General features: G+C 41.7%; 1 protein-coding gene across 2 annotated transcripts; it reads left to right on the forward strand.

Annotated features, from left to right (window-relative positions):
* Positions 1 to 5,483: 5,483 nt before the first annotated feature.
* Positions 5,484 to 25,493, forward strand: TBC1D24 (TBC1 domain family member 24). 2 transcript variants are annotated; one of them, XM_060786402.2, is made up of 8 exons: positions 5,484 to 5,641; positions 8,187 to 9,219; positions 10,878 to 10,895; positions 12,661 to 12,819; positions 16,758 to 16,821; positions 18,161 to 18,256; positions 20,134 to 20,368; positions 22,254 to 25,493. In XM_060786402.2, exons 2-8 carry the CDS (start codon positions 8,261 to 8,263, stop codon positions 22,406 to 22,408), a joined length of 1,686 nt encoding a protein of 561 aa, XP_060642385.1. In that variant the 5' UTR covers positions 5,484 to 5,641; positions 8,187 to 8,260; the 3' UTR covers positions 22,409 to 25,493. The 2 variants fall into 2 exon arrangements, with proteins under 2 accessions (XP_060642385.1, XP_060642386.1); XM_060786403.2 differs by lacking the exon at positions 10,878 to 10,895.
* Positions 25,494 to 25,659: the final 166 nt, after the last annotated feature.

Genomic DNA, 25,659 nt, shown 5'->3' on the forward strand with positions numbered 1-25,659 from the left:
CAAGGGACAGGGCCTTCTCAATGGTGGCCCCTCAGCTGTGGAACTCCTTTCCTGGGGATATTAGATCAGCTCTCTCACTCCTGACCTTCAGGAAAAGAGTAAAAACCTGGGTCTTCAAACAAGCTTTTGGAATCTCATTGTAACCAGATAAACTCAGTATTGTGAACGAATATGGAGCGGCTTAACGATGCAAATGAACATGGATTTAAACCATGTCATTGATTTTTATAGTTTTAATTGCTTTCTATATGAATTTTATTATGTGATTTAACCTGTTTTAAATGATGTATTTATGTGTGTTCGGCATCTAATTGTTGCCAGTCTGTACACCACCTTGAATTGCCTTCGGGATAAAAGTGTGGTAAATAAATAAATAAATAAATAAATAATAGCCCCAAAATGAAGAATCTTGACTGTCATGTTGCTGTTTGGAACCTTGAGATACACATTCAGGGATTTAAACTGTGTACCCGTGAATGGCCAGATAAGAATGCAAATTGAGCCTATTGTATTCAGTAGGGTTCTCTCCAGGTAAAGGTGCCTATCTCAACTCACCAGGCAACTTGGCCAAATACATTCCAAACACATTGGAGTCCATCACCCATGCCGTCTGAAAATGATGGTAGCCGTAATCTAAAACATCTGGAGACACGGCTTTGCAATTGGCAAGCTTGAGTAGCATTGAGTAGCCATGAAGCCAATGTGGTCCCAATCTTCAAGAAGGGAAAAAATGATGACCCAAACAACTACCGTCCGGTCAGCCTCACGTCGATACCAGGCAAGATTCTGGAAAAGATTATTAAGGAAGTGGTCTGCAAACACTTAGAAACAAATGCGTTCATCGCTAATAGTCAACATGGATTTATCAAAAACAAGTCATGCCAGACTAATCTGATCTCTTTTTTCGATAGAGTTACAAGCTGGGTAGATGCGGGGAATGTCGTGGATGTAGCATACCTGGATTTCAGTAAGACCTTCGACAAGGTCCCTCATGACCTTCTGGCAAGGAAACTAGTCCAATGTGGGCTAGGCAAAACTACGGTGAGGTGGATCTGTAATTGGTTAAATGGACGAACCCAGAGTGTGATTCTCCCCAATGCTTCCTCTTCATCCTGGAAAGAAGTGACAAGTGGAGTGCCGCAGGGTTCCGTCCTGGGCCCGGTCCTGTTCAACATCTTTATTAATGACTTAGATGAAGGGCTAGAAGGCAGGATCATCAAGTTTGCAGACGACACCAAATTGGGAGGGATAGCCAATAGTCCAGAGGACAGGAGCAGGATTCAAAACGATCTTGACAGATTAGAGAGATGGGCCAAAACTAACAGAATGAAGTTCAACAGTGACAAATGCAAGATACTCCACTTTGGCAGGAAAAACGAAATGCAAAGATACAGAATGGGGGACAATGCCTGGCTCGAGAGCAGTACGTATGAAAAAGATCTTGGAATCCTCGTGGACAACAAGTTAAACATGAGCCAACAATGTGATGTGGCGGCAAAAAAAGCCAATGGGATTTTGGCCTGCCTCAATAGGAGCATAGTGTCTAGATCTAGGGAAGTAATGCTGCACCTCTATTCTGCTTTGGTTAGACCACATCTGGAATATTGTGTCCAATTCTGGGCACCACAATTCAAGAGAGATATTGACAAGCTGGAATGTGTCCAGAGGAGGACGACTAAAATGATCAAGGGTCTGGAGAACAAGCCCTATGAGGAGCAGCTTAAGGAGCTGGGCATGTTTAGCCTGAAGAAGAGAAAGATGAGAGGAGATATGATAGCCATGTATAAATATGTGAGAGGAAGCCACAGGGAGGGAGGAGCAAGCTTGTTTTCTGCTTCCCTGGAGTCTAGGACGTGAAACAATGGCTTCAAACTACAAGAAAGGAGATTCCATCTGAACACGAGGAAGAACTTCCTGACTGTGAGAGCCGTTCAGCAGTGGAACTCTCTGCCCTGGAATGTGGTGGAAGCTCTTTCTTTGGAAGCTTTTAAACAGAGGCTGGATGGCCATCTGTCAGGGGTGATTTGAATGCAATATTCCTGCTTCTTGGCAGGGGGTTGGACTGGATGGCCCATGAGGTCTCTTCCAACTCTTTGATTCTATGATTCTATGACTTCCTCCTGGGCACACAGAAAACTGGGCGACTTGGAAGGCACTGAACAGACTGCACTCTGGCACCACGAGATGCAGAGCCAACCTTAAGAAATTGGGCTACAAAGTGGAATCCATGACATGAGAGTGTGAGGTAGAGCAAATCACAGGAATCCATGACATGAGAGTGTGAGGTAGAGCAAATCACAGACTACCTACTGCAATGCAACCTGAGCCCTGCCACATGCACAATGAAGGACCTTCTTGCAGCAACACCAGAGGCACTCCAGGTGGCCAGCTACTGGTCAAAGGACATTTAATATAATACCAAGTCTGCAAACTTTGTGTTTTGTGTGTGTGTGTGTGTTTGTTTTTAATGCAATACAACTGTTTGGGTTCGCTCCTGACACAATAAATAAAATAGTGTTCTGGGGTGGGAGAAAGAACCCTTGTCTGTTTGAAGCAAGTGTGAGTGTTGCAATTAGCAACCTTGAATAGCATTGATTAGCTAAGTCAATCAGTGAGGGTATCTGCATAGAGGTAGTATGGCCTCTGTTGCCTGGAGGCATTCTCTGTTTGGGGGGGGGGGGGCGTTGTTAACTGGCACTTGACTGTTTGCTGCCTGGAGTGCCCCTATTTCTGAGTAGTGAAACAGTTACAGTTAACACCTCCCAAACAAAGGATGCCCTCAGGCAGCAACAGCCAGGCGCCCTCTGTGCAAATACCATCACAGTCACTGATTGATTTTGCACCTTCATAAGTCAATCAATCAGACTTTATTTATATCGCACCCCTTCTCCCCATGGGAACTCAAGGTGGCTTACAACATGAAATAATAAACAAAGCAAATAGACAATAAACATTCAGTCATAAAATTATAGAATAATAGAATCATAGAATCATAGAATCAAAGAGTTGGAAGAGACTTTATGGGCCATCCAGTCCAACCCCCTGCCAAGAAGCAGGAATATTGCATTCAAATCACCCCTGACAGATGGCCATCCAGCCTCTGTTTAAAAGCTTCCAAAGAAGGAGCCTCCACCACACTCCAGGGCAGAGAGTTCCACTGCTGAACGGCTCTCACAGTCAGGAAGTTCTTCCTCGTGTTCAGATGGAATCTCCTTTCTTGTAGTTTGAAGCCATTGTTCCGCGTCCTAGTCTCCAGGGAAGCAGAAAACAAGCTTGCTCCCTCCTCCCTGTGGCTTCCTCTCACATATTTATACATGGCTATCATATCTCCTCTCAGCCTTCTCTTCTTCAGGCTAAACATGCCCAGCTCCTTAAGCCGCTCCTCATAGGGCTTGTTCTCCAGACCCTTGATCATTTTACTCACCCTCCTCTGGACACATTCCAGCTTTTCAATATCTCTCTTGAATTGTGGTGCCCAGAATTGGACACAATATTCCAGGTGTGGTCTAACCAAAGCAGAATAGAGGGGTAGCATTACTTCCCTAGATCTAGACACTATGCTCCTATTGATGCAGGCCAAAATCTCACTGGCTTTTTTTTGCTGCCACATCACATTGTTGGCTCATGTTTAACTTGTTGTCTCTCATTTGGTACCAGCCATTGATTGAGCTTCTGGGTTTTAGCCTGCCACTTTTGGACTCTCACTTGCTGGGGTGTTCCTGCGAGTGTAGAGCTCATAGTTAGAAAACTATTTCTTAATTTAAGTCATTGGCGTGCTGGCTGATAACCAAACAGGGGGTGGGCCGGAGATGTCACTGCCTTGGTCCTTTCACTATTGGTTGCTAGTCTGAGATCAGAGTGAAGAGAGGGGCCAGGAAGGCAGTTCCATCTTGTCTCCTGCACTGTGCTTATACTATAATGTAATACAATACAATATAATATAATATAATATAATATAATATAATATAATATATTGTATATACATATAATATTGATATTATAATGTAATACAATATACTGCTAATCATAATATTATATTATAATTATATATTTTGTATTAAATGTAATATTACTAATAATACTACAGTATAATATTATAGTACAATGTAATATATAATATTAATATTGTGCTATGATAATATAATATATTGTATTTACTTTTTACTTGTTAGCTGCTCTGAGTCCCCTTCGGGGTGAGAAGGGCGGCATATAAATGTCATAAATAAATAAATAAATACTCTCTGGCGGATGTCAGGTGGTGCAGTACCGGATAAACAGTGTAATTTCTACAGTGGTGTAGGGCGCAGACACCCCATGATAATGCAGCATGTCTCATTAAGAGCCACATCTACTGTTTTAGTGTGGTGAGATGTGTTCCACACTGGGCATGCATACTAAGCAGCAGAGTAGCATAGAGCAAGGGCAGATGTCTTCACTGTATCTGGTTGTGATCCCCAGGTTGTGCCAGTCAGCTTTCATGTGATATTGTTTCTAGCACCTACTTTTTGCTTGATATTCAAGCAGTGCTTCTTGTAGGTCAGAGCATGGTCCGGAGTAACTCCCAGGTATTTGGGTGTGCTGCAATGCTCCTGTTGGATTCCTTCCTATGTAATCCTCAGAGGTCGGGATGTTTGTCTGTTCTTAAGATGAAAAGAACATGCTTGTGTTTTAGATGGACTAGGGATCAGTTGGTTTTCCCTGTAATAGGCAGTAAGAGCACCTAGAGCTTCGGAGAGCTTCTGTTCAACCATCTCAAAGCTCCTTGCTTGAGCGGTGATGGCACGATCACCAGCATAGATGAAGCTCTCTGTCCCTTCTGGCAGTGGCTGATCATTTGTGTAAATGTTGAACATGGATGGAGCAAGCACACTCCCCTGAGGCAGGCCGTTCTTCTGTTTCCGCCATCTGCTTCTCTGGTCCTGGAACTCAACAAAAAAGCTCCTGTTTTGTAGCAGGTTTCCTATGAGGCGGGTGAGGTGGTCGTCCTTTGTGATATTATACATTTTTCTCAGGAGGAGGCGGTGGTTTACAGTATCATAAGCCGCTGACAGGTCTATGAAGACAGCTCCGGTGATCTGCTGCCTTTCAAAGCCATCTTCTATGTGCTGAGTCAGGTTCAGCACTTGCAATGCGCAGCTTTTCCCTTTCCTGAAGCCAGCTTGCTGTGGGATCAGACAGGGGTCTATTTTTTCCATAATTCTATGCAAAATAGACACTATCCCACAGGTATATTATATACACTCCACTTGCCTCACTGCCGGCAGAATCTCTGAAGATGCCATTAGCTACTGATACAGATGAAACGTCAGGAGAGAAGCAGGGACATACAGCCTTAAAAACTGAGTGACCCTGTGACAGTATAGATGGTGCTTGAATGAAGGTGGGGTGGAGGAGACGGTAGCTGCGCGCATGCGCAAACACACATATAAAGAGGGGGCAATGAGGACGCGCGTTCCGTTAGCAGAAGGAGAAGGCGTGAGCCCTCGCGCCTTGCGCACGCGCAGCTCGCTCTCTTCATTCGGCTCAAGAAAAGGCGAGGGAGAAGGGAACGCCTGCGCGCAGAGGGTGCTTCTGGAGGGCGCATGCGCGGGGCTTGGAGCAGGTTGGCTTTTCAGCGTCGGTCCCCGAGGCGAGGTCGGAGGTAAGAGAAGCCGGGGGGCTTGGTTGCGGAGTAGGCCGCGAAGCCTCAGGGAGCAACGCTTCGAGGCCTGCAGGCGGTGGAGGATGAACCAGGGGGCCTTCGTGGTGATTAGCTCACCCAGGCCTGCCTTGGCCGTGTTTTACTCAACTCTAGCTTTGCAAGGTGTTTTGGACTTCAACTCCCAGAAGCCTTGATTATTGGCCGAGACTGCTGAGGCTTCTGGGAGTTGAAGTCCAAAAACACACACACACACCTGCGTGGAAGGTGAGAGCTGAGGAATCTCTACAGTACCAAGCTCACCAAGGCCCATGTCTGAGTGGGAAATATTTGTGGTGCCAAATTATTAGTTCCTTCCAAGCTTGGCTTCTCTTTCGATGGCTCATCCTGTGGGCTGGGGATGATGGGGATGGCAGCCCAGCATCCCTTTTGGCTCTGAGGGTGGTGGTTGTTGTTTTGAGAGGGGGTTTAAAAAGCCTTGCATTTTAGTCCACTCTCCTGGCAGAACAGAATATACACACTCCCATAGCATTACATCAGGCATGGGCCAACTTTGGCCCTCCTCCAGCAGTTTTGGACTTCAACTCCCAAAACTGCTAAGAGCAAGCACTCCCCAAAACTTCCACCTGCCATATTGTATAGATATTGTATTTTATGGTCTTGGCACCAACTGTAAACCATCCCAAGTCGCCTGCAGGCAGAGAAGGATGGTGTATAAATATAGTAAATAAATAAATAAAATAAATATTTAGTGCAAAGTTAGTGGTAATGTGTTGTGGAAGGCTTTCATGGTCGGAATCACTGTGTTGTTAATGAGTTTTTCAGGTTGTATGGCCATCCTCCAGTAGCATTCTCTCCTGATGTTTTGCCTGCATCTGTGCCAGGCATTCTGGGAGGTTTGTTCAGAGGTTTGCTAGAAAGGATTCCCACAGATATATATATATATATATATATATACACACACACACACACACACACCACTTGCCTCATTGCTAACATCCCTCTGAACAAACCTCTCAGGATGCCTGCCATCAATTTAGGCAAAAAGTCAGGGGAGAATGCTACTAGAACATGGCCATACAGCCCGAAAAAACCCACAGCAACCCAGTTATTAGTAACGTTTGCAGGAGGGACAGTAATGCTTGGCTAGTGTGTATTGAAGTTGTTCAGCATAAGAATTGTAGCTAACTAGGAAAAGATACGTCTTGTATCTGATGTGGAAGATCTAAAGTGAAGTCGCTGTTGTTACCATTTGTCTACTGGAGTGAGTGTTGATACTCTAAACACCTTGAGTTAAATTCGTAGTTACAGAGAGGTTATGGCACAAACACTGTCAGTGAGATTTAAAGACCTGTTTATGTTTTTCTTACTCGCGTGGCGTTAGTTTTTAATTGCCCGGGTTGGTAAACTTGTAATTGCCGATATCCTGTAGGCTGAATAAATATAAACATGACCCTGTTTATACTATTTGTGCTGTAAAATTTACAAGAGTCTCTTGAGCCTAAAAGATTTCAAAACAATTTCAGTTCCATTCCATGATGGTGGTCTTCCAAGTATTTTGTCCTGCAGTTCAAAAATAAAAAGGCACCAAGCTGCTGAAAACCATCATCAGAACAGTTCTTCTGAAGCTTTACCAAAATGTCCATGTGTTTGTAATTAATTGATTAGGCTGATTAAAGTCATGAGTTAGCAATTAAGCCATTACTTCTGGCTCTTGGACAATAGTCTTTCTTATATAAAGGGGGGAAAGGGAGAAGTCCAGAAGAGAACTAATATCAATAGAACAAAGAAAGAAAATCATATACTGTGAGACTAAAACTTCCTTGAAAAATTACACAAAAACGATTGTTAACACTACAGGCAGTCCTCAAATGAAGAACGAGATACATTCTGTAGATTTGTGTTTAAGTTGAATTTGTATGTAAGTAAAAAAAGGTCAATTTCTACGTGTAACACTCTCTCTCTCTATATATATATATATATATATACACACACACATACATACATATACAGTAGAGTCTCGCTTATCCAACATAAACAGACCAGCAGAACATTGGATAAGTGAAAATGTTGGATAATAAGGAGGGATTAAGGAAAACCCTACGAAACATCAAATTACGTTATGATTTTGCAAATTAAGCACCAAAACATCATGTTTTACAACAAATCGAGAGAAATAGCAGTTCAGTACACAGTAACGTTATGTAGTAGTTACTGTATTTACTAATTTAGCAACAAACATTGCAATGTATTGAATCGGCGGTGGATCCAAGCGGGAAGCAGACTGCGTTGGATAATACAGAATGTTGGATGAGCAAAGGTTGAATAAGTGAGACTACTGTATAGATATATAGATATGCATGCTAACAACCCTGTAAGCGTTTCCTTCAGATATACTGCTTTCAAGCCATTGCCACCCATTCTGTATTTGTGTTTTTCATTTTTCCTGTCTACATGTAGTACTTTACCTTTATCCCTACAAAATTAATTCTGTTAAGTTTTGACCTAGCATATACATATAGCCTTTGTGTGTTTACATTTTTTCCAGGGACAAAGACAAATTTTCGAGGAACTGAATAAGAACTGTTTTTATGTCACCCTACAAAGACAAGCTTAGCAGCTATGGGTGAATATAGCCGCTTTATTGATTGGGATAAGATGGACTCTACAATCCAGGACCAGGATGCAAAGGAACTGACTAGCACGGAATTTCAAGATCTGAAGCAATTAGCTCGCCAAGGGTACTGGGCCAAGAACCACTCTTTAAGAGCAAAAGTATACCATAAACTGATTAGTGATATCCCTTGCCGCACAGTGACTCCGGATGCACACGTCTACAGGGACATTGTTTTGAAAATTGCTGGGAAGCGTAACAGCAGCAGCCTTCCGCTTCCAGAATTTGTTGACAACAGCCTAGTTCCCACTTACTGTCTGAATGCTGAGGGCATTGGGGCTGTCAGGAAGATAATCTCCTGCATTGCAAGCCAGTTCCCAGACATATCATTTTGCCCAGCTCTGCCTTCTGTTGTGGCACTCCTCCTTCACTATAGCAAAGATGAAGCGGAGTGCTTTGAGAAGGTTTGTCGTATTCTTGCTTGCAATGACCCCTCCAAGCACTTAATTGATCAGACCTTCTTGGCTTTTGAGTCTTCCTGCATGACATTTGGTGATCTGGTTAACAAGTACTGCCAGGCAGCCCACAAACTGATGGTGGCAGTCTCAGAAGATGTGCTAGAAGTATATTCGGACTGGCAACGCTGGCTTTTTGGAGAACTACCTCTGACTTACATTGCACGTGTCTTCGATGTTTTCTTGGTAGAGGGCTACAAGGTTCTCTATCGTGTTGCACTGGCTCTTCTCAAGTTTTTCCATAAAGTCAGAATTGGGCAGACTTTGGAGTCAGACAATATACAACAGGACATCCGTACTTTTGTTAGGGATATTGCAAAATCAGTGTCTCCTGAGAGATTGCTAGAGAAAGCATTTGCCATTCGACTCTTCTCTCGGAAAGAGATTCAGCTTTTGCAGATGGCCAATGAGAAGGCTCTTCAGCAGAAAGGCATCACAGTGAAGCAGAAAAGGTAAAGTTGGGGTAATCTGTAATGTTATGTAATACGGTAAAACCGTTATTCACACGGCGTAGTAAGTGAAGTCATTAGGATGGGAGTGCAGCGTTTCTTCAATATGCAGCCAGTGGAAAAAGATAAAATACAGTCCATGCACCAAATCAATGTGGTCTGCAAGAAGTGCATACTGAGTATGTATGTTTAGTCTGGCAAAGAGGAGGTTAAGAGATAATATGATAGCTGTGAGGTTAGGACATGGATCAGTGGATTCAAACTATGAGAAAAGAAAGTCTACATAGGCATTAGGAAGAACTGCCTGACATGTGTTTGGCAGTGGAATATGCTGCCTTGGACTGTGATGGAGTCTCCTTCTTTTAAGGGTTTTAATCAGAGGCTGAATGGCTAATCTGTTGTGTGCTTTCATACCTGCACGGCAAGGGATTGGAATAGATGCCCCCTGTGGTCTCTTCCAACTTTGTTTCTAAAACTAGAACATTTTAGCCCTGTTTCTCTATTCATCTGTTGTAATAACTTCCTATATTTGCCTTATAGCAACGCAGCAACCTACATCAAACCAGTACAGCCTTCTTCTTGCTCAATGCTTCAATCTATGTTTATAGATTGGAAGGTGGTGCATCCTAATGAATTATTTCTATGCATAGTGAAACCAGTTATCAGACTTTTCTAACACAGGAGCAGTGTGCTGCACAGTGGATTTAAATTAAAACCACAATAATTCAAAATAACCTTGGCTGTTTTTCACATTTCATGGTATACTGTTCCAGTAATTATTTTCTTTAAAAGACTCTGTTGATTGGGGTAGACTCGGTTTACTCTAATTTCACAATATTCTTGTCTTTCAATTTGAAAATAAATACAACAAAGCGGAAACTTCGGTGCCATATCTGTTTTTAAAAGCCTTGTCAACTTTTTCCAGTGAACATAGATGAAATTTTACCTCTACTACCAAATCAACAAGCTTAGTGGACTTTTAGTTTGGGACAGTGAGGTAAACAACCGTTATCATCAATCGACAAATGAGTAACCATATTTAGGACAGCAAACACACACTTTTAATCAGATCCATATTCTGTTTAGATGAGATCCTAGAGAAAAGCAGTAGTTTGACGAATGTTGGTTCCTGTCCTGTTTTCTACTTTAACTTACTACAGCATGAATGGGAGACATATGGCAAACCAGATGATCTTTGATACCATTCTTCCTCACAATTAGCAGTATTAGCAACAATATCTGGATTGCATGCGCCACAGAAATAAGCAAGAAAAAAGAAACATTTTATGACAGCTATATAGCAGTATTTCTGATGTTTCACATGTCTGAAATATACCACTCTCTGGGAAATTTGAAAGTAGAAGCATCAACTCAAGTTCTACACTGTTGTGTGAAGAGCTATTAAGTGGAAATAAACATGTCCCAGAGGCTCAGAAGGAATTGAGAAGTGACAAGATGGTGAATATGCAATTGTGCATTTAAACATTTTGTTGATTTGATTCAGATCTTACTCTTTGTGTTTCTCTATAGGCTTCTTCCACACACTTCGGTGGGGATGTTTGAAATCGCTGATCTTTTCCTTGTTTTTCTGTTTTTGTCTCCTTTTTCATGCCTTCTTGTTCTTTCAATTTCGTATCTTCTACTCCCTTCCTTTTTTGCAGCATTGCATCCCCCAAAAGGTAGGTTTCAAGATTTAAATCTTCATGCTTTGCTATCACTTGTCTTGTCTTTGCTTCCTTATGGCTGTTATCGCTGCTAATTGCTTGGACAATTACAGCATTTACTTCTAATGCTACCATTACTTAAAATGGTACCAGTGGAGGGGAAATTCAATGAAGTCTTGCCAACGCTTTCGTGGTTCTTCCTATCAATCTTGGTGTAAAAGGTCTCCATTGTAATCCAACTTTATTTCTCTTTATTTGTCATGAAGTTCTTAGGTTTTGTTGGCAAAATATAAGCCTTGTTTTGACCTGGTCATGCTGTAGAGGACATTGGAGTCTGTTGGCAAAAAAAAAAAAAAGTAGAACCATTGAGCAGCAAGATGCATAGTCACTCTTTATATGATTAGATAAACATTGTTTTGAAAAATGGTTGCTAGCTGTATAACTTATGGTTGTTTTCCACTAATAAAAGAAGTATTGAGGGTCTACAGAAACCATTATTATTTGCAAGTTGTTCAGACTGTGTTACAGGCCTATAGTGCTTCTTTCTCTTAGCCTGTGTCTGGAAGTGTTTTCTTGCTGTAAGAAAGCCGTGATTCTTCCACAATTTCATCAGGTGTGTTTTTGTGCATTCCTCATAACCTGTTCCATTTCCTTGTTCTCTCCTCTTTTTTATAGACACTGTTCGTTGAATGTTATTGCTGTAATTGTGGGAGGTGGGCCTTGCATCAAACCGAACTATGCATCCCATCACTAATTAAGATAGATTTGAACTTCAGCAATAATCTATAGGATTTTTCAGACCAGAACATTCCATCTCTTTTCCAAGGGCTATGGCTTTGGTGAACTGGGATTGCTTGCATACAGGCACATGCAAACTCTAGGAAAGCAACTAAAGGGCAGACTGAGTCAGTGCCAGAAAGTAACTTATTGTACAGTGGCCAAAATCCTGTTAGTGGCATAAGCATATCATAGATGGAGAATAAACAGCTATTTTGCATTCCTTTGTACAATGTCTAACCACATCAATGCTCCTCCTTTTGCTTACATATGTGAAAGAGGGAGAGGAATACTCATTTCTTGTCAACTTCTGAATATTTCAGACAGGACACAAAGCTGCTGCTTACCATTGTGGGAAGAGAGAGAGCTCAGGAGGTACATGCTGATGAACTGTCTCAGCTTGGAGAAAGAAGAACATGGGAGTGAAGTCACAGGCACTCTCCTATCCCTTCCTCTTGGGGAGTTAATTCAGTTGAATTGGCCCTTTATTCTGCCTACTGATGTAGGATCTTAACTTTCATGTTTTGAAATTTTCCAGAATCCTCACCATGATTTGAAAGTCTTTAGGGAAAGTTCAGATAATGCAGAATTATTCACCTCAATGTATTTATATGAAATCAAATCTAGCATCTCCGTCCCACAAAAACGCACCAAAACTGTATTTAATATTGTTTCTTTAAATGCTTAATTAGGTGGGCAGAGATTCTTTAAACTGCTGCTCTCTTGTAGACGGCTTTATTAAAGCTATAAAAATGCTAAATTCAAGATAGATATAAAGTCCGTTCTTTTGCCCTTTCATTGTTTTCCTATTGTGTGGTAGAGCTTTCTTTCTACTTACAAACCCTTGGGTTGGTCAATCATGGTATACATACTAATTTGCAAATGCCTCTGGTTGCCTAGAAATGATTCTTTCTTCTCATAGGAAAAGCCCAGTTTAGTCAATATTTGATTTGGTCCTTTGCCCTTGATCCTTTTCTCAGCAGTACTTTCTGTTGTTCTGCAGGCAAAATGTTCACTTGGCCGTTCATGCAGAAAATTTCAAGTCTGAAATTGTTGACGTAAAGAAAATGAGAGATATCTGGTCATGGATTCCTGAACGCTTTGCACTCTGCCAGCCTCTGCTGCTTTTCACCACCTCAGAGCATGGTTGCAGCCTAAGCAGGTAATGCTTCCACCTTAAATATTTGTCAAGGAATCCATGGGGGTGAACAGAGTGCCACAATACAGCTAATTTCATCTCATTCTTTGATTGAAGTCTGCCATGTGCCATGGGCTGTTTTTTTGTCAGAGGGACTATCCACATGCAAGAAGTTGGGTACTGCTGAGTATTTTTGCAGTGTATGCAGCATGTCTGGCTTATGTCATGTACTGGAATGGAAGGCCAGAAGTGGATTCCAGGTACTGTAGATTATATTTCAGATGAAAGAACTAGCAAAAGCACTGTTGCACGTTCCTTATTTATTTATCATGTCAGCAGCGAATTGAGGATACAGTTATAATGTATTGAAAAACACAAAATTAAAAATTTGGCATTATGCTAAATGTCTTTTGACCAGAAGCTGGCCACTTGGAGTCCCTATGGTATTGCTGTAAGAAGGTCCTCCATTGTGCATGTAGCAGGGCTCAGGTTGAATTGTAGCAAGTGGTCTGTGGTTTGCTTTCCTCTACACTTTGTGGCCCCATTTCTTAAGATTGGCTTTGCATCTCGTGGTGCCAGAGTGCTGTCTGTTGAGTGCCTTCCAAGTCGCCCAGTCTTCTGTGTGCCCAGGAGGGAGTTTTTCATCCAGTATCAGCCGGAGTTCTCATAGGTGTTAAAAATTACTTGGCAGTGATCTAGAGTCCAGTCCAGAGGAGAAGCTGAGGGGGAGTTCTGTTCTTGCTCCGGCTCCTGTATTTTAACTATGGGGGAGAAATAGGCCTTTATCCCATTTTGTTTTGCTTTCTTTCTTTTCCCAGGAGGGGGAGATGATATTAGTGGGGACGGGTTTGTCACTGTTTCTGTAGGTCTGCCTTTTTCTGATTACCATGACTCTTGTAGAATAAAACCACAATCACCAGACAACCAGGAGTTTTAAGTACTAGTTGATAAGCGTTACTTGATGCTTGATGGAGTTGCAGCAATGACTTTGATAAAGCGCGCCAATGTTTAGATTACAGAATTATCTTTGATGTCTGGTGCTAATGTTTGTACTTGGCCTTTATCTATAGTCCTTATTCACCTGCTGTTTTGTTCTCTAGCAGTTCGCTTGCAATTCATACTACTTTAGCAGGGATTTGTTTCAAGAGAGCTCTCAGGTGTATATAGCTAATTGAGTGTTCCTTGAATCATCAGAGGATTCTTCTCTTTCCTCAGCGCGAAGAGTCAGTCTCAGCTTCAGTAAGCTAAAAGCTAATAGAGTCTTCTTCTCTCTCTTCTCCAGTGCAGCCTTGTGCCCTATGCCTGTCTGGCTGGGAATCTAACCCGGCACAGAGCTCCTCTCTTTTTCACTTCCCAAGCATGAGTGCCACAGATTGAGGTTTTGGGTTTTCGCTTGCCACTTTTGGACTCTCGCTTGCTGAGGTGTTCCTGCGAGTATCTCTGTAGACTTGCAACATACACATTCCTTAAGAAAAGCCCATAAAATCAATGGATTATTTGAAGACAGGCAAAGGAGAAGGAGGAGGAGAAGAAGATGGGGCAATGCTGACAGGGGATAGGGAAAAGGCAGAACTACTTAATACCTTCTTTGCCTCGGTCTTCTCACAAAAAAAGGTCATCTTCAACCTCAGCAAGACGGAGTGGATGAGGGATTTGAGGACATCCAACTCCAAATTGGGAAACAAGTCGTACAGGAATACCTGGCCGCTCTAAATGAGTTCAAGTCCCCAGGGCCAGATCAACTACACCCAAGAGTATTGAAGGAACTAGCGGAAGTCATTTCGGAACCATTGGCAACCATCTTTGAGAGTTCTTGGAGAACGGGAGAAGTTCCAGCAGATTGGAGGAGGGCCAATGTGGTCCCATCTTCAAGAAGGGAAAAAAGGATGACCCAAACAACTACCGTCCGGTCAGCCTCACGTCAATACCAGGCAAGATCCTGGAAAAGATTGTTAAGGAAGTGGTCTGCAAACACTTAGAAAGAAATGCGGTCATTGCTAATAGTCAACATGGATGTATCAAAGACAAGTCATGTCAGACTAACCTGATCTCTTTTTTCGATAGAGTTACAAGCTGGGTAGATGCGGGGAATGCCGTGGATGTAGCGTACCTGGATTTCAGTAAGGCCTTCGACAAGGTCCCCCATGACCTTCTGGCAAGGAAACTAGTCCAATGTGGGCTAGGCAAAACTACGGTGAGGTGGATCTGTAATTGGTTAAATGGACGAACCCAGAGGGTGCTCACTAATGCTTCCTCTTCATCTTGGAAAGAAGTGATGAGCAGAGTGCCGCAGGGTTCCGTCCTGGGCCCGGTCCTGTTCAACATCTTTATTAATGACTTAGATGAAGGGTTAGAAGGCAGGATCATCAAGTTTGCAGACGACACCAAATTGGGAGGGATATCCAATACTCCAGAGGACAGGAGCAGGATTCAAAACCATCTTGACAGATTAGAGAGATGGGCCAAAATTAACAAAATGAAGTTCAACAGTGACAAATGCAAGATACTCCACTTTGGCAGAAAAAATGAAATGCAAAGATACAGAATGGGGGACAATGCCTGGCTCGAGAGCAGTACGTGTGAAAAAGATCTTGGAGTCTTCGTGGACAACAAGTTAAACATGAGCCAACAATGCGATGTGGCAGCAAAAAAAGCCAATGGGATTTTGGCCTGCATCAATAGGAGCATAGTGTCTAGATCTAGGGAAGTAATGCTACCCCTCTATTCTGCTTTGGTTAGACCACACCTGGAATATTGTGTCCAATTCTGGGCACCACAATTCAAGAGAGATATTGACAAGCTGGAATGTGTCCAGAGGAGAGCGACTAAAATGATAAAAGGTCTGGAGAACAAGCCCTATGAGGAGCGGCTTAAGGAGCTGGGCATGTTTAGCCTGAAGAAGAGAAGGCTGAGAAGGGGATATGATAGCCATGTATAAATATGTGAGAGGAAGCCACAGGGAGGAGGGAGCAAGCTTGTTTTCTGCTTCCCTGGAGACTAGGACGCGGAATAATGGCTTCAAACTACAAGAGAGGAGATTCCATCTGAACATGAGGAAGAACTTCCTGACTGTGAGAGCCGTTCAGCAGTGGAACTCTCTGCCCCGGACTGTGGTGGAGGCTCCTTCTTTGGAAGCTTTTAAACAGAGGCTGGATAGCCATCTGTCAGGGGTGATTTGAATGCAATATTCCTGCTTCTTGGCAGGGGGTTGGACTGGATGGTCCATAAGGTCTCTTCCAACTCTTTGATTCTATGATTCAATGATTCTATATACACAGAAATCCCAGATCAGCATAGACCAACGTAAAATTAACTTTAACAGGAATGAGGGTAAGATTAAAAAAACTGCCCTGGTGTAGTTGTTTGAGCCTTGCCTTATAACTTTGGGGATTAGGGTTTGAATCCCCACTTGGCCATGGGAATTCACTGGATGTTGTTACATAGGTCCTAGTGGGAGAGCTTTTATAATATATGCACTGTGTCACTATTAAATTGTTTTATCCTCTTCCTGTTTTATAAGCAACTGTGTATAATCCTTCATCCTCTCAGTAATATGAAGACAGGGACAATGTCTCATTATATTTCAGAGTTAAAGTGAGCAACATGTGTCCCTTCAGATATCATTAGGTTGTAGCTTCCATCAACATTACCCAGAGTACTCAGTAAAGAGGAATAATGGGAATTGCAATTCAGCTGCATCTGGTGGACTACACTTCTCCTTTCACTACTGGATATATTATTCTGGGAATAATTTGTGATGAATATTCTTGTGGTTATATGCCTTTGAGTTTTTTCTGACTTGGGTTCATCTTTTTGTTTAACTTATCATGGATTTTTACTCTGTAGACTTGAACTTTAGTGATTATGATATGGATGAAAAAATTGAGAGTGCTCATTAGTGAAACATTGCAATGGTTAACGTTGCTAATTGAGCATCTTCATATACATATATATTTATTTAGGTTCTATTCACATTGTGAGGGACATGAACCGACCCTCCTTTTGATCAAGACAACCAAACAAGAGGTAAGTTGGTAGGATAAGTAGCATAGTTATTAAAGGACTGTGTGTCACTTTGTTGAAGCGCCTATAAACCAAAAAAGGAAGACCTAAAATCCTTTCTAACATGATTCATCACAGAATTACCTTTATTTTAGTGAACCTCCCTAATTGGCCAGGCTTTAGCACAGCTGGTTAATCACCAGCAGCAATATATCTTGCCAATTGAAAGGTTGGTAGTTTCAAGCCCGGGTTGGGGTGAGCACCCAACCTTCAGCCCAGCTCACTGTCTGCAAGCAGTTCGAAAACAGCTGTGACAAAAGAAATTAGGCACTGCTTAAGTGGGGAGGTATTTCACGGCACTATAAAAAAATACCAGAAAAATGCCCGAGATTCAAGGAAGGAGGAAGTCTGTGATCAAGTCTCCAGGACACTGAAGCCAACATAATACCTCTATGTTGTCTGTCCTATCTGTTTACCGGCATTGAATGTTTGCCGTGTATGTGTTCTGTGATCCACCCTGAGTCCCCTTCGGGGTGAAAAGGGCGGAATAAAAATACTGTAAATAAATTAATATATAATGTTTGCTAATAATTTTCTTATTCATGGGTATTACTTAAGAGAACACCAGGTGTTTTTTGTAATCCTTCCTTTCACTTGTAGGACTGGTAGGATTCCTGGGGGAAATGAAACCAGAAAGTGTTTTTTAAGAAATGCATATGTTGTAGATCCCATCCATCTATTACTACATGGGTGCCACTTTCCATACAATGCGGCATGTATGCAAACAGTCCAAAACACCTGGAGGAGCACAGCTTGAGAAAGACTGCTATAAGGGGTAAAAATGCGGAGCCTGCCAAAAAAGGAAGGACATAACACTAACAGGGCTTTAAATCCAGACAAGTAAAACTGAAGCGCTCCAAGTGCTCAGTATTGCATTTTGATGAACTGGGTTTTTGAATAAATCAGTGATTTTTTTTTAAATTGAGGAGCCCTGCACATATATAGGTGTAAAATGTTGCTGGGCAACCATAGACTCACTTCAGCTATAATTTGCTGCTTTCCCACTAGGACTATTTTGAAGCAAATCTGTATTTGCCACATAGTATATGCTCAGCTGGGAGGTACATTCACAGTGTTCACAGTTCCTAGACAATTGTACCTGTCAGACAAAAGGTGGAAATTGTCACTTCCAGGTTTTGTTTCAAAGGCCTGATAATGTACCCTGTGCATCTGATTTTTAAGATATACATTTGTTGCATTTTGCCTCTGAAACATGTTTTGAAGCTTTTCTCATGAAAGCTTTTGATGGTCAAACTGCTGATTGTTATGTTTTTCTCAAATACTGCCTGTTCTACTATCCTAGGTATGTGGTGCTTATTTGTCAACTGACTGGAATGAGCGTAAGCGAGGAGGAGGCAAGTTGAGTTACTTCGGTACAGGAGAATGTTTTGTTTTCAGGGTAAGAAGTGAACATAGTGTTTCTGTGTATGTGCATGTACACGTACATGTGTTAATGCACATGCATATTGTTGAGCAACCATCTTTTACCCAACACATTAAATATCTCTTGTCCAGTTCTTGCCTTTATGCTCCTTTATGCTGTAGATATCAACAGGAAGTTCTTGCTCTTTATCGTGCAAGTGTTGATTTCATTGCTTGCTTTGCGGAGTGTGGATCTTGAAATGTACCCAAATATATCCCCAGAGAGCTCCATATGGGTCTTATGAATAAGCACATTTGTTCCTGAACATTTCTGAGATAGATCTTAATTTGAAGTGCAGTTTTTCTTTTACCCAAACCTACCATTAAGCATTATGTGGGAGGTTTGAGTCTGTGCATGTTTTCCACCAGTGCTGCGTCAGTTAGCTTTCCTGGAATTTGTTCTCACTCCAGCCTGCACCGTTTATGCGCTTAAAGTGGTTCCAGAACCAAAATTAGCCCAAACCACTTACTCAGTTTATCAAAAAAATCCACAGAAAACTTACAAATTCATCAAAAGTCTTTATCAGGCTGTAATGGCTCTCCTTTCACTGGACCTGGTCATCACTGTTTATTGTCCTCCTCTGCTGCTGTGTACAGTCTTCAGCTATCATCATGAATATACAAGATTTGCCCGAGAACCTACTTGTTTGGACTTTGTGGGGCAATGTATCAACTGCTTTCTCTTCCTGCCGTCTGATTGGCTAACATGTGCACCCACCTACTCTTGAACACCAAAGGAAGAAGTAGCAGCCTGATGCTTGGAAGAGAGTTGCTCCTTCCTTCCATGGTCAGGAACAGCTGAAATGTATCCAGGTACTTACTCATAGATAGTGGCCAAAGAGGCAGACTAAGCTTCCTCCGATGTTGTATCCTGTGGAAGCAGCTCTGGTTGTGAGACCAAACGTTTGCACAGTGATAGTGCAACAATTGATATCTCAGTGCAATAATGACAATTACGTATGACTATAAATTAAATCATCAAAAACTATAAACCATCAGACATAGACATAAAGCATTTTAACATTGTACTACCCAATTGATGAAATTGTGTCCTTTAAATTGGCAGTCATGAATGGATCACCAGAATGAATTTGAAGCAGCATTTCAGGTTCTACAACCTGTAATTGTTTATGGGTTATGTTGTATCATTATCGCATCAGCCATGTCTTTTAAGCGTATATTTATGTCTGCATAGAACAGTGGTTCCCAACCTGTGGTCTTGGTCTACCAGTGGTCCGCAAGAACTAAAATATGGTCTGGGACCTTACCGTTACTATGAGAGCGACTGGTCTTGCGAAACCCTCTTACAATGCTAAGGCTTACTAAATATGGTGAGCAGCTGGCAACTACTGAGTGGCATATGTTCTGTATCAGAAACTAGAGCTGATGTGGTCTATCCAATGCAGTTTTCTGAATCAGCACCCCCAAATAACCAGAGCAAATCTAAAGTTGACCAAAAACTGATTCGTAATCCTTTGGAGAGTGGTCCCTGGTCAAAAAAAGGTTTGGAACCACTGGCCTAGAAGAGTAAATGAGAGAAACACTATACATTGCCTACTGAACAATCTGAAATCCTTCAATGCTGTAGAGTGTCCAGGCTGATGAACACCTGAATGAGAGACCAGTGGGCAACCCAGGCAAACTGCTTTAAGCTTTCTAAAGGAACTGCTGGATACAGACCTAAGAAGAGCCTTGCTTGATATCTGTGCCCTTTTCCTTCTGCACAATACAGTTGGATAAAATTGAGGGGCTACTCGTGCCAAGGAGCCTTCTCCAAACATAAAGTCACCTTGTGAAGAGGAACCCAAGATAAAGTTTTGTATACTTTACTAATTTTATTTCTCCTTTTTCCAGCTGGTACCTGAAGTGGAGCGCTATGAATGGGTGATAATCAGGCATCCAGAGCTAGCTGTGGCCGGAGTAGAACAAGCAAATAGTTCTTCCCAGATTTCTGATCCTCCTTCTTCAACTAGCCTCTCCTCAAATCCCTCAGATCGTCTATCACCCTTTCTTTCGGCTCGGCACTTCAATTTACCTTCCAAAGCTGCATCCATGTTTATGGCTGGCGGTGTTGAATGCATCATCATAGGTAAGTCTGTGCTCGCCTACTGCTGCATATCCCAATATCTTTTTATAGTTCAAGAAACACACATTCCCTTTTTGCATATACATATACAAGATGTTTTATCCTTTTATTTTTGAATATATCACCTGAAATGATATATCCCCCTTTTTGTGGTGTCACAGAATGATACTATTAGCTAACTCTGGTGGCAGAGACATAGCAGACCTCCTTGTGGTTCTCTCTGCTCAGTGTGTTTTCTAGTGTAGTCAGTCAGCCCCTCTACAAGGGGAGCATTGTATCAAGCCTGACGAACTTTTTCCAATGATGCCACATCTGCATCAGATGTTGTAGTTTGTAGTTGGACGTCCCAAGAGTGTTGTTGTTAACTGTTTTAAAGTCAAGCTCAACTTGTGTGGATGAGAGTCCTCCCAAGTCTCCCTGAAGTCAAAACCTCTGCTCTCTCCTTATAGACTCAGGGTAATCATGTCTGAGTCTACCCATCTGAGATGCAGACTTCCTCTTTTCCTACTTTAACCAAGCAGTGTTGTGTTTTGTAGTGAAAAATTTGTTCTTGTGATATGGCCAAAGAGTGATACCCTCTGTTAAATCAACTTGGATCCTTGGGAGAGTTCAGGCATAGAATGATAGAGTTGGAAGAGACCTCGTGGACTGTCCAGTCCAACCCTATTCTGCCAAGCACCCCCAACAGGTGGCCACCCATCTGTTTAAAAATCTCCAAAGAAGGAGCCTCCACCACACACTGAGGCATAGAGTTGAATAGCTGTCTCTCTCAGTTCGGACGTTCTTCCTAATGTTCAGGGGAAATATCCTTTCCTGTAGTTTGAAGTCATTGCTCCATTGCATCCAGGGCAGCAGAAAACAAGCTTGCTCCCTCCTCCCTGTGACTTCCCCTCACCTCTTGATCCATGGCCCTCATCATGTCTCCTTTCAGCCTTCTCTTCTGCAGGTGAAATATACCCAGCTTTTTAAGCCACTCCTCATAGGGCCCGTTCTCCAGACCCTTGATCATTTTAGTCACTTTCCTCTGGACACATTCCAGCTTACAGTCAACATCTCCCTTCAATTGCAGTGCCCAGAATTGGACACAGTGTGATTCCAGGTGTGGACTGACTAAGGCAGAATAGAGGAGTAGCATGACTTCCCTAGATCTAGGCGCCAGGCTCCTATTTATGCAGGCCAAAATCCCATTGGCTTTTTTCAGTGCCGCATGACGTTGTTGGCTCATGTTTAACCTGTTTCCCACAAGGACTCCAATATGTTTTTCACATGTACTGCAGTCAAGACAGGCATCCACTGTTCTGTATCTTGGCATTTCATTTTTTCTGCCTAAGTGGAGTATCTTGCATTTGTCCCTGTTGACTTGTCCTACAACTCATTTATTGGAAATTACTTGATTTTCTTCCTATCATATTTTTTTAACTAACCTGCTTTGGCAACCATACTCAGAAACAGGGAACATACTGATACGGATCATCCTCACTTTGGTTTTCAGTTGTGCTTTGAAAAATGCGCCTGTCTCACATGCAATACTGACTGTTTTTTAAATAGCTTTGCTTTATCACTGTGTTTTTCCTATTCTGAATCACACCCCAATCAGTTAGTGCAAATTGGTGTATTTTGCCCCCAATATTTTGCTGATAGTTACAGTAATTTGTATGTTTTGCTCCTGCCTTGGGTCTTTGACAGATTAGTGAACTCTTTACTATAGAGCAATACAACAGCTGTGAAATATAGCCTAATGCTTCCCCATGATGCATTTTCACTTCAAAGCTAACATAGGTTGCCACCCTATGACTACGTAAAGTGACAAGCGAAACATGAGTCTGTGGTCTCTTCTTTATATCTAAGTCTAGAGAGTAACAGTGTTGATCTGGTCTCTTCTGTGCAGGAGGAGGTGATGGACAGGCTCTCTACATCGATGCAGACCTCAACCATGGAAGAACGGGGCACTGTAACACTTTTAACAACCAGCCATTGTGTTCTGAAAGTTTCCAGATAGCTATCATGGAAGTGTGGGGATTCAGGGACACTATGAGCAATTGAGGGGACTGTCTCCTTAAAGAAAAAACTGGGCTATGAATTACAGTGTTATTCTGAGTCTTGTTCTGCTACAAGAGCCAATTGGACTTTGGCACTACAGTCATGGTTTCCTTTTGGGATTTGGAAAGCTACCTTTCAGGGCCCACAAATTTTGCCATGATATTCTTCAAATGCAATTTTTGTTGGGCTAATCAATTGAATCATACCTCTGCACTCCTTGTTCATATCCTGGTATTTCAACACATTGATGCCTAGCTGCGCTAGAGCTGGGACAGCCTTTGTGGAGGCCAGATGCATATCAGAGCAAAGCTGTACTTTGACAGCTAGCTTTAGATACTCAGATGTATCGCTTATCCTGGTGTAGCGCAAGGTTCAAATTCCTGCAAACATAAACTTGGATCCAAAGTGATTTGTGTACAATTGGATCACATTAAATTACAAATTTCCCATTTCCTTCCCCAGCTACAGCCCCACTGTTTATGTACTATGCTGTTCTAGAGGTTACCCAGAATCCTAAAGGGCTGCAGGAAGAAATGGAGCATGGGAGAGTCCTATTGCACATATGTAGAATGCTCCCAGTGGCTCTTTTGATCTAGATCATTTAATGAATCGGTTTCTTTATAGAAATATTTTGAAAGCACTAAGTGTTTGTGTGTGCATATATTTGTGATACCAGCATATCTCTTTGTGTACATATATTTGTGATGCCTGTGACTATTGCCCTAAGGAGCATTCATGCTTTGTAATGTATGAAGGTGAAGCTAACTGGTTTTGGAGCACTTATTGATCTGCAGTGCCACCCTTTTGTTGCAGATATTCAGTGCAACACACTGCCATCTGCGTTTATGTTTATATTCCTAATTGTGCATATCAGTAATATCATTTTAGGGTTGGGGAGTAGATTCAGGCAGCTAAAGCCCGAGACAGTATACGCAGCACACAGAACAATTTTCCCTTTGAACGTACGTTGGTCGTATTTGTGTTTATAAAAGGAAATTGAGATAATCTTAAGAAACAGTGTTAGTCAACTGTATTGAAACTTTGATGCAATCTTCAAGTTAAACTTCATTGCAGCTGGTTAGAAAAAAAATAGTTGCTCAATCTCTCACTTGATTACCAATTATGTATTTCTTCTAATAGCTCCAGGGGGTGCTGTTTTCTCAGTAACCAGATAGGTCATTGAAAGCTGCTTGCCTGTTTTCTTATCAGTAACATTCCTTTATTACAGGTTGCGCTCTTGTCTTATCATAGATACACAGCCTGCTACAGAGTCCCAACTTCCCTCTGCCTTGTATTGACTGTAAGAGTTGCCCGTTAACAGTTTTGAAAATGGAGGTTGCTTTGCCATATCTTAAGATATATCCAAATATCTACATTGCTACAACTGTAGTACTTGGATCTTTCTTTCATCATTAGTATTGTCTTAAACCCTGACTTTAACAGTGCACGGAAGAATAATTGAGACAACATTGAAATAGAGATCACTATCTTCTGCCTCAGAAGCACTAAAAAACCAAGAGGAAACTGTTCTGTGATCAAGAAAGGTGGTTGAACCTGTAGCATACCCCAGTGTTTGGATGGTGTCAAATGCTCAGAGATTATTGTCCAAGGGAAATGTACATTAGTATATCACATAATCTACTTAAGCATAAATGTCAAGATGAAGGGATCAAACCATTTCATGTTATCTATCAAGTATTGTTTTAGTTGGGGTGGGAGAAGAAGCCTTTTTCAAGATCCTTCATTGATTCAACCAATATATTGCACTTTCTTGGGAATTCAGTCTGTTATAGCAGTTCCCTAAATGTAATATGCTATCTTCTTGCCATCTTTTCTCCCTGTATTTAAATCTGTGTTGGTTTTAAATCCAGCAGCTGAATGCAGTCTACAATGAATTATTCCAAAATAACTAACTAAAACGAGTTGCTATATTATTTATCCAGAAAATGCTTTAGATCTGACTGTTACTTAATTATGTAAATAAAATTATCCTACACATTGATAAGAAGCAGACATTTGAAGGTAGGATTTGGAAACAACAGAGCAAGTCCATTAGAGCAGTCCTGGGGGGGAAAAAGCTTTGGCATGCATGCCAAATATATATGCGCCTTGAAGTTGGGGTTTGCAATTGAGGTGTCAAGACTCTGATGAGTAGACAGGAACTATTCTAGTAGATCATTAAAAATAGTTTCCCGAGAAATAGCCACTTCCTCACCATCCATATTGAACAACAGTATTTCCAGAGCTTGGAAAGGAATTCTGGAGATAAAACCAGGAAATGACAGCTATATTTAGCTTCCAGTCTATTTTAGGGATGGAGGCAAATGAAGTGCTAATCTGCTGAGTGGTTTGAATTGGATAATTATCTTGAACATTCCATAATTCAACGTTAAGAAGTAACAGTGACTTATCTTCTCGTTAAGGAAGACACTTGAATAATTTCTATTTCTCAGGTATATGAGGAGGGCAAAGAGCCAATGCAACAGTTCAGAAAAGTGAAACATATCAGCAAAAATTTAATATGCAAAGACGTTTATTACAATCACAGCATTTACGGCTTCTTAATTTTCCTTTCCTGTTGAAGGAGATTCCTCACCTTCCCTGCTCCATGTTGTGAAATAAAGTGTCTTTGTATTTCCCAGAAATGTCTTAGACTTTTAAAAATCTGACAGTCACTGTGGTGGTTTTGTGTGCTGTCAAAGCCAGTCAAGTTTTTCCTCTCTCCTTTAACTAGAACGGGTGATTTTGGGAGTTTCAGGTCTCTATCTAGAGACTAAAGAAGGCAAAATGGAAGTCAGTTCTTTCCTCCCATTGTGATGGTTATTATGTGTCTGTCATTTTGGAGGAACTTTGAACCTGACTGTAATACTTGTGTATGTGCTTGTGTTCGACGACGTGTTGTTTTTTCCTGGAGGCAACTGCAGTTTTCCTGCACTTTGACTTTCCCCCCTAATCTTATCATATAGAAGTAATATATCCCTTCCTTCCCCAGTTGATGAAGGTGATGGCAGCTGGCTGTTTGTGTCTGTAAATCTGTGACTCCTCAGAAATAAATTAAATATCTGTCAAATAAACTATCTATATAGTTTTTGATGTTAACCGTTTCATTCTTTTGTCCCTGATGTGAGCAGTCCAATGCCTTTCTTGAATTCCTTGCTTGAGGCAGAAATCCTAGCTCCAAACCAGGACAGCCTATTTACCAATTTCCAGGAACAAAGAACCACCAATCCACAGAACCTTAGTTTTATCAGAAT

This window comes from Anolis sagrei, chromosome X (assembly GCF_037176765.1).
Source record: "Anolis sagrei isolate rAnoSag1 chromosome X, rAnoSag1.mat, whole genome shotgun sequence".
In the NCBI taxonomy this organism is placed as follows: domain Eukaryota; kingdom Metazoa; phylum Chordata; class Lepidosauria; order Squamata; family Dactyloidae; genus Anolis; species Anolis sagrei.